This window comes from Agrilus planipennis, unplaced genomic scaffold (genome assembly GCF_000699045.2).
Source record: "Agrilus planipennis isolate EAB-ADULT unplaced genomic scaffold, Apla_2.0 scaffold21, whole genome shotgun sequence".
Lineage (NCBI taxonomy): Eukaryota > Metazoa > Arthropoda > Insecta > Coleoptera > Buprestidae > Agrilus > Agrilus planipennis.
This window is the reverse complement of record NW_020439030.1, coordinates 1901033-1910165: the sequence shown is the minus strand read 5'-3', so window position 1 is coordinate 1910165 and position 9133 is coordinate 1901033. Positions and strand designations below refer to the sequence as shown.

General features: G+C 33.3%; 1 protein-coding gene across 1 annotated transcript in view; it reads right to left on the bottom strand.

The window, feature by feature from the left end:
• Nucleotides 1-9133, bottom strand: part of LOC108740465 — a 50588-nt gene that overhangs the window by 18944 nt on the left and 22511 nt on the right. The window contains exon 3 of the mRNA XM_025976511.1: nucleotides 8016-8285. Within this exon, the coding sequence (XP_025832296.1) occupies nucleotides 8016-8285 (270 nt within the window). The remainder of the gene's footprint in view (nucleotides 1-8015; nucleotides 8286-9133) is intronic.

Below are 9133 nucleotides of genomic sequence, written 5' to 3'. Positions count from 1 at the left end.
AAAATGGCTTGGCGGTAAGAGATTTGCGGACAATGAAGAAGTAATCGAAGCTGTAAATGGTTATTTTGAGGAGCTTGACGAATCAGTCTATAGAGATGGCATTAATAGACTTGAACACCGCTATGAGAAATGTATCAGCCTTGGAGGAGATTATGTTGAGAAATAAAAAAAAAAAATTTTTAAAAACCTTGTTTTTCTTGGTCAGGCCGGAAACTTATCAATCCACCCTCGTATTACTGCCTCAGCATTTGCCTAAGTGATCCAAGGAAACCACAGAAAAACTTGGACCAAGGCAGAGGGACCCGGAATCGAACCGGCGTCCTCCCGAATACTAAGCAATGGTCTAGACCACAACCTCTGAAGATGACGTGTATGATAGTCGCCTTAGGCCCCATGTACCTAGGAAGACGTCGTCGACCATATATTCATGTTTAGCGACCCTCAAAACCCCCGAGTAACTAATTTCTATCATTATTGTTCGAGTTGCAATTTTTTTTATAACAATTTTGCATTGCATTTTTCATTTTTCGTATGCATAACCGATGCATTTTTGAAGATGAATTGATCTCTCATGTTCACAAAGTTTGTAGACGGTTTCACGAAAGGAAGACAGAAAGTTGCATGTCGATCCGACATAATGCACAAAAATTGGAACGTTTGGCCTATTTTTGCCCTTTATTTACATTTATTAAGATTGTCTGTTAACTGATTAACATTTAGAACAAAATTTCTTGGTCAATGGCAGAACACATTGTCACCACGAATAACTTGGAAAATGTTGTTTAAAGCTAATAAGTAAGTTGGTAGGTGTTTTTGTCGGAACTGTGTAAGGCGTACTGATGAGATCTAAAGAGAACGAAATTGGACGCCTTAATCGCAAAAAGACGTTGATTGATGAACTCACAATTAGTCACAAATTTCTATAGTGGCCGGAAAATTTGAAAAGCTGACCAAAATATGAAGGTGCAAGTGGAATTTCATAATTTTCAATACAATTGTGCTTTTAAGGTTAGTGATTACAATTGATCGAAATTCAAGATCGAAAATCCAACAAACTGGACAAATTTTGAAGTCTTTTTCAATTTTGGTATTTTGGACTTTCTGATGTCATCAATCGAGATGGTTTATTAACTTATCCGTTCGTAGTTTATGCATATCATTACTGAAAGAATCCATCGTGTTGTTTGTAAATCGATAAATCAAAGTTACTTTGTCCACGTGACGGGAATATTGAGCATAGATCTACCATTTTTTTCCAATTTCAAACTATTACACACGAAAGTGCAAATGAACGAAATTTGTTTAATAAATTTCTGTACGGTAGAACTATAAAATTAATCTGGTTTTGATACTATTCATGTAAACCTTTTCTTTAATGTGTTCCTGTAGATTTATCTATAATTCAGGATTCTTCAAATAATACACGTCTGAGAAAGGAGACTGATAAAAACACATTTATAACCAAATGACTGTCAATAAAAAGTTGAAGCGCTGGAATCCGACCCATTTCCAACTTGATAATGATGATATAAGACACAACTAACAGCATGTCTAATTATTATGCTTGAAGAAAGCTTATTACGTAAGATGAACAGTTTTTTTTATTTCTTCCTTAATAACAGTTTAACTGAACTGAAATGAACAAAAAAAGACAACGGTTATACAATTCACATCTCTCATTAAAGTTCCGCACGAACTCGAGAATAGCACATCGTTTCTCAAGTAATTTAGTTTGACCTTGCGGATGAATTCGTGCTTACAATAATTACCTTTCGCGAAGAATTTCGAAGGAATTATTAGGACTTTTAGACGCACTGCTTTAATTAAAATTACGAATGGTAACATTCTTTTGTAGTTACGGTAAAAGATTCACGAAGACAATATTCATACATGAGAATAAAGGAAAAGTTAGAAGCGATTGAAATGTGGTGTTAAAGTAGAATAAAAACAATACTGTGGATAGGAAAAGTTGGAAGAAAGAGTAAGAGAATAGAGGAAGTCAATGTAAATAGTTAGTTCAGCAGGGGGAATTGAGCCTTGAGGATGTTTTTTCCGAATTTTCCGAGTACGTTTGAGGTTTCCTTTCGGATTTTTCCCTTCACTTATGCTATTAGATATTACTTTTTGCCAAATTTTATAATTCTAGGCCAACGGGAAGTATCCTATCGGTTTTGATTCCGATGTGAGTGTCAAAATTTACGATAAAAGGGTCCGTATCTTTTGATTGCGTTGATTCAAAAGTTTGACTTTTTCATAGCTCAAAGGTATTGCAGACATGAGTATTTGTTATTAATTTCAACTTGATACCTTCACGAATTCCTGAAAAAAAGGGTATGATAGACATAGAGATGGATAACGTGCTAGATAAGGTTCCTTTTTTCCTTTTTGAGGTACAGAACCTTAAAAATGGAGACCTGGATTAGTAACTACTCTATCTGTACTTATTTACGAATGGTGTCTTAGCAGCTGGTAGGTCTACGGCTCGTCGTGCTGATGTGAACCAAAAGTTTCGAAATCATAATCCACGCCTTCATAAGAATATTGACTAACAAGAGCTTTTTGTTTTCTAATTCAAGTTTCTACTGAAAAATTTATTAAGAATACTTTAAAATACAGTCTAATATTAATAAATAATAGATCAATAACTAAAACTGCTTAAAATTGATGTATTTGTAGTGCACTTTTTGTAAAATGAAGTATACCTATTTATAATGCGTGTGTATAATTCCCAAGTTCAAATTGCTTCTAACCTATATTTACTGAACATATGTTGACCTTGTTTGGGATCTCATTAAAAAGAACTTCTCCCAATTTATAGGCCCCTCCAGGACCAGAGGCCCAATGTAGGCTGCCCCACACCCTTTAGATCGCCATTAATTAGAAAATATGAAAATTAGGTTTTTACAATGGCTTATAATTTTAATATTTTAAGGAACTTATGTACATAATCACTTGCATTAATATTTCAAGATTTTATTAAGTATTAGTAAAACTTCTACCGTTATTTCTATGAATTACTAAACCCAACAAAACGGGTTTCGTAGGAGATTATTACACCATAACTAATATATTCAGATAAAGACACTTATTTAAGACATAAGAAGGTACCTACGAACATCTATGCTTATACATATGTATGTAAGAAACGATTTCGAATTAATTATGACAAAATTTCGATTGTGTAATGACAAGAATCATCTTTTTTTGAGTTGGTCGGATAAAAATTAACAGTTATTAATTTTTCTAGCCGCCTTTCGGGATCGTCGGAAATAATTAATCAACATGGAAGACTGAAGATGTGTACCCACCTAGTAGGTGCATTTGTTCATGTATTTCTTAATAAGAAACGTGTGAAATGAACAATGTCAAGTAGGCGTTACAAAACATTTGTATTTGGGTACTAATTATCTTTGCAAAATTTAATTTGTAATTCAAATGCTTACATTTGAAACACTGTTTTTATAAGAAGCGTTAACATAACAAAAGAAAGATTACATTAGGTTTTCATTGCCTTATAGGTATAATAAGTATTAAGCAAATCGTGTTTACAAAAATTGATGTTTGCACATCAAAATTACACATACGAGCGAATGAAATTGGCGATTTATGAATTGGATTCTTGTGCCAACGGTTTCGTACCCATCAAAAGAAAGTAATTTTATATGTCATTTTCTTATGAGATTATTGATAGACACAACTTGTTTAGTTTGATAGTAGTCATTAAGTTATTACGTTTCTCCCTAGGTATATATTATTATTACTTTATGTTATTCGAAAAAAAATCGGTTAATAACAAAAGTAATTTCGATGAATATCTCTGACGGTGTATGGGGATTGTCTTGATATTTATTGTAAGTACGTCATACGCTATATTGTACAGGGTGTTTCTGAAATAAGTAGCGAGGTTGCAGGAGGTGATAGGGCACCATAAATAAGAAAATGAAGTAAATGGTTAGTAGTCCGAAAGTCGACCGTTTTCCAGAGAAACGTATTTGAAAGTACAGTCCGGCCCTGGTAGAAACGCGGCATCGCAACGCTGCATTCAATCAGCTGCAGCATCCGTGTTGTACGAGTACTTCTTTATTTATTGTGTATTCTTAATACCATGTGGAGGTGTACTTTAAACAGTACTGAATACTATCAAAGATAAACAAAGTAGTTATTTAATTAAATGTTATCGCAATGGTTATCTGAAGATGTAATACTCAGTTTGCTGTTGATGTTTACTTTATTAATCGTTCCGCAACAGTCATTGTTTACATATTTGGTCGATGTGGTTGCATAATTTTTATCGCAATTTCTCTATACGTTAAGAATTCACGCCCAGGGCCGGCTTTGGATTGCAACTTCGTCCGGTTTTCTTACAATTTCTTTTGTCTCTTCCACGCTGTTTTACTCATAATAGGATTCCCTATTGGATTTAGTTAACATCCTGAAAAGTTTGCTACTTATTTCAGAAATACCCTGTATAGAGTAGCTTAAATTATTTTTATAATCACCAATAGTGAAACTGTTTAAAAAAATTTCTGTTGAAAGTTCCTTATTATATAATGGTAGGAAATATAGATGACTTAAGAAACCGTGTATCTTTTACGAATAAATTATTAACTTTATACTTAGTGTCGAATTATAGTGTAACTTTAAATTATACAGGTAAAGGTACCAGTTACTTAAAATACAGAATTTGTTATTTTATGTCTTATATAGAAGACCCTAATTGAAAATACGTTTGATTTTGGGAAGGTATCTCTATTATCTACGGATTTTCAGATGTATTTAGTCTAGTTTAGTGGTTTTATTAAAATGCACGATCATTACGATAAATTAACTTTAGTTAGTGTCTTGAAACAAATTAAAGGAGATAAGTATTTCACATTTTAATTGCTGTAAGATGACAGAGACTTTTTCGAGATTATTTGGGCATTTGTTGTTGTTAACAATTAAAAATGTTTCGAGGCTTAGCTGTTTATTTTTTTGAAGAAATAAAAGAAGTATCTAATAATTCACTTGTGGTAAAAGAATAGTTAGCTGCGCAAATCGTCGATAATGTTCAATTTCTTCAAGATTTTCTTCTTATTATTAGTTGAAAACTAAATAGATTGATTTGTTATAGGTAAATTAATTGATATCACGTATCAGGACTTTTTCTAAAACAACATTTTATATTGGTAATGACTTAAAACGATCCAAGTCATCTATACATAGGTCCATATCCTGATACTCCTGAACACAAATAGAAAATCATGATGACGACAACACTCACTTCATTTGTTTTATCATTTACTATAGCGACCCGCCCCAGCTTCGCACGGGTGCAATGCTGATACTAAATATGTGCATTTTTGTTTTGTTTAGATTATTATCGAGAAGGAGAAATTTTCAAAAGATACCCCCTGAACATATTAAATATACTACAGAATGTCTTTATATACAACATTTACAGTTTTTTTATGTCATTAGATAATACAAACCCGCAACCGCTATGTCCCTGCATTTTAAATCTGTAATATCTTCGAAAATATTCATTTAAATTACATGCTGTAAAGGGCCATATTGATCTATATTAAATTCACAATGTATTTGAGGTACTTAATTAGATAAAAATTAATGCTGTATTGCTTACAACCGCTTCATAAATAAGTCATTATTTCTCATAAAAAGTAAAGGATAAAAATGGCTATTGTGGGTCATCCCTAAGAGATAGACATATACCATCCCGGACTTTTTTGTAGACCCTTTCAAGATATACAATATTGTAGTACATTATTTTGATCTATCTCGTAGGGTTCAGCCAGCGTTTGCAATGTAAGCGCAAAAAATGTGTTTATTTACGACATCACATTAGAAACCTCTAAAATTATCAGCGTTTCCCTGCTATATTATGCATGTATTATACATATAAACCTTCCTCTTGGATTACTCTATCTTTTAAAAAAAACCGCATCAAAATCCGTTGCGTAGTTTTAATGATTTAAGCATACATAGAGACAGACAGCGGGAAAACGACTTTGTTTTATACTATTTAGTGATTACAAGGTTGCGGTCAGAAAAGACAACACGAACGAGGGGAATGTTGTCTTGGTGATATCCTTTCTTTTGTTTACAGAAATATGAACCTGTGTGTGATTTCCCGGAATGGAAGGCTTTTCTTTTTAAAACACCTACCCCTCCCAATTGTAAATTATTATTCATAATTAAGTCATTTAAAGTAATTTCTAAGAAAAACGTTATTTTGAAATGGTTAAAAAAGTGTTTCTTAAGTTACACACATTTTCTTTGTTAAATGAAAATTGATGTAAGTGACGGTTTCTTGTTGCGTTATTTACTTTCTTTATTTTAGAAACTTACATAGGTGGGTACATTACATATTATAACATTATTTGTTGAGACATTACAGTTGATGTTTTTTGCGTTATTTCCTTACAAAACTGGCAGTTAACCTTCTCGTTATTTCAAAGATTGAAAGTATGTTTGGATAGGTAAAAGAAAAAAACAAAAGAGTCTATTTGAATTTAAAATTTACCGCAAGCAGTAACCTAATATAAATACAACTTTCAAATCAACAGCAACCTTGCTTTTGACAGGGAATGCTATTCTGCCAATAATGCCTCCCATCATCTACCATACGATCAATAACTGTTGGCTTAGTACAATGTATGATACATTTATTATTGTAAATGTCAAAGGCATTTTGAAGGAAATTTCAAAAAGTTTTGAATTATTCACAAGATCAAATCCAAGGTTGATTAATTTATGTTTATAGGGAGGATTAAAAGTAATTAAAACAGTATTATCTAAAGTTCTTGGTGAGTAATCTATCGATGCTAACAGATGTGTTTCGCGATTTCGAATTTATTAGATCTCATCAGTACGCCACAGACGGTCTCGATAATCACATACCAAACGGAAAGAATTCTTCGTAGACAAGTTAATATATATGATGAGAAATAAACTTCTTGTATAAAAAAACTTAAAAGTGAATCATTTAACTTAATTTATTACCATTTAAATTCCACAAATGGCGCAGTAAGCGCCATCTGTAGCACGATGCTAGATTTTAGGATTACGTATACTCCAACAAGGTCCATTTCAACGTGATAGGCACGTTACCATAATCGAATAAAATAATTCGAAGTGGTCTCTGTATTCTGTCGAAACTGCCAGACGCGGATTGCGACTTCGATCTTTTTGGATCTCATCAGCGCGTCGCAGGCAGCTCCGACAGAACACAGACCAACTTTTACCTGCTGTCTTAACAGTGCGTTTTAGAAAATTCCACAAATGACGCAGTAAATTATTGTATTCGATTAAGCTAACGTGCCTATCACGTTGAGGTTGGCTACGCCGGGATTCGTTTTCAGCAAGTAGATATCCACACAAGTGGACCTTGTTGGAGCATACGTAATCCTAAAATGTAGCATCGTACTACAGATGGCGTTTACCGCGCCATTTGTGGTATTTTCTAAAACGCGCTGTTAAGACAGCAGGTAAAAGTTGGTCTGTGTTCTGTCGGAGCTGCCTGCGACGCGCTGATGAGATCCAAAAAGATCGAAATCGCGATCCGCGTCTAGCAGTTTCCACAGAATACAGACCACTTCGAATTATTTTATTTTTACCATTTAAATTCTCCAAAAAATATTTAGAATTATTGTTCTCGCAATTATGTGGGTCAAATATCGTAGAAATTTAGTGTTAAATGAGTTACAAAAGTAAATAGGTATTGTAGCTTCATTTAAAAATAAAAATAAAATTTTAAGATTTATCGAAAATAATAAAGAAAAAGTTTCACAAACAATAGAAAAATACTCCATTAGCCTATTTTAAGCAATTTACCCAGTAGCTTTAACTGACGAAATTTCTTCGTCAAATTTCCGTTTCTATAATTGTAGAATGATCATTCAGATCACAAATTCTTAACTTTCAGACGCATGATAAAGACAAAAAGGGGTTAAATTTTCCTTGGTTTGCAGAAATTTCTTTTTCAAACGTACTCACGGTGGAATCATATTTCTTACCTTGCTGGATTTTGAGGACGGTGGAGCTGCAACAACATAAAAGGGTTGATTTGACGTGTGCTTTCCCAACCACGAACTTATGAACTGATCTTTGCTTGCTTCTGGGATGAAGTCTTGGGAAGGTTCGTCAACCCCTTTAAAGCAGGGGCAGACATTTTTCGCCGTTTTATACGCACATATGGCTGCACATAAACACTCTAGTCCACACGACATTATTAATCCTGCGTTACATAAAAGCTGTAGGTAGTTTTCTGGTAGTTCTTCCATAATCTGTAAAGGAAAGGTCATTAATATGGGTTCGCGCCTTTTTAATAAATTACAATTAATAAAATTGATTAATCCTTTTATTGATAGTGTAGGGATATAACAGTAACGTTAACAGGGACGTGTAAATATAACGATTTATTAAAAGAAACAAGTTATAAAATGAATAAGATTAACTTAACAGAACATGGAAGCTTTAAATGAATGAGCCAAGCCCACACGACGTCTTACTTTTTCGAGAGTTATTATTCGACTCCCCCTTCCGTCCTTTTTAAAATTGTACAGTACTCAGTACTTCTTGACCGTCCCAGAGGTCTTTTTCTGGATCTGGCTGCTACATGTATATTTTCTTAAATATAAGTAAATAATTCTTATGACCATAACAACTTAAAATTTAAACATTAAGAACTAACTTATTCTAAGACACGTCTGCATACTACAATAGTGAACGCTGGTACTTGATGAAACGAGTTATTAGTCGTGTAAAATGTAACGAAAAATTGCTTTTGGTTGTGTTTTATTTTTTCGTTGCTCAGAAAAGCTAAGAAATCAAGTTAGAAAGAGAATCAATATTTTAAAACCAGAAATAATTTTAATAATTGTATCTAAGTTTAGTCAACCCATCAATAAGAGTAAATGTAAACAATTTATTTCGGGATAACTCAGCTAGGGATTCCTGCATTTACCTGTTAAGATGAAAGCTTGAAGCTGTTCACTAACATCATCATCATCATAAGGTAATCAGTCCTAAGACTGGTTGGACACGTACCTCCACTCTTTCCTATCCTGAGCTAAACTTCGCATTTCCCTAAAACTAGAACAGCCCACATCCTTAACTATTTGCGAACAGTAAT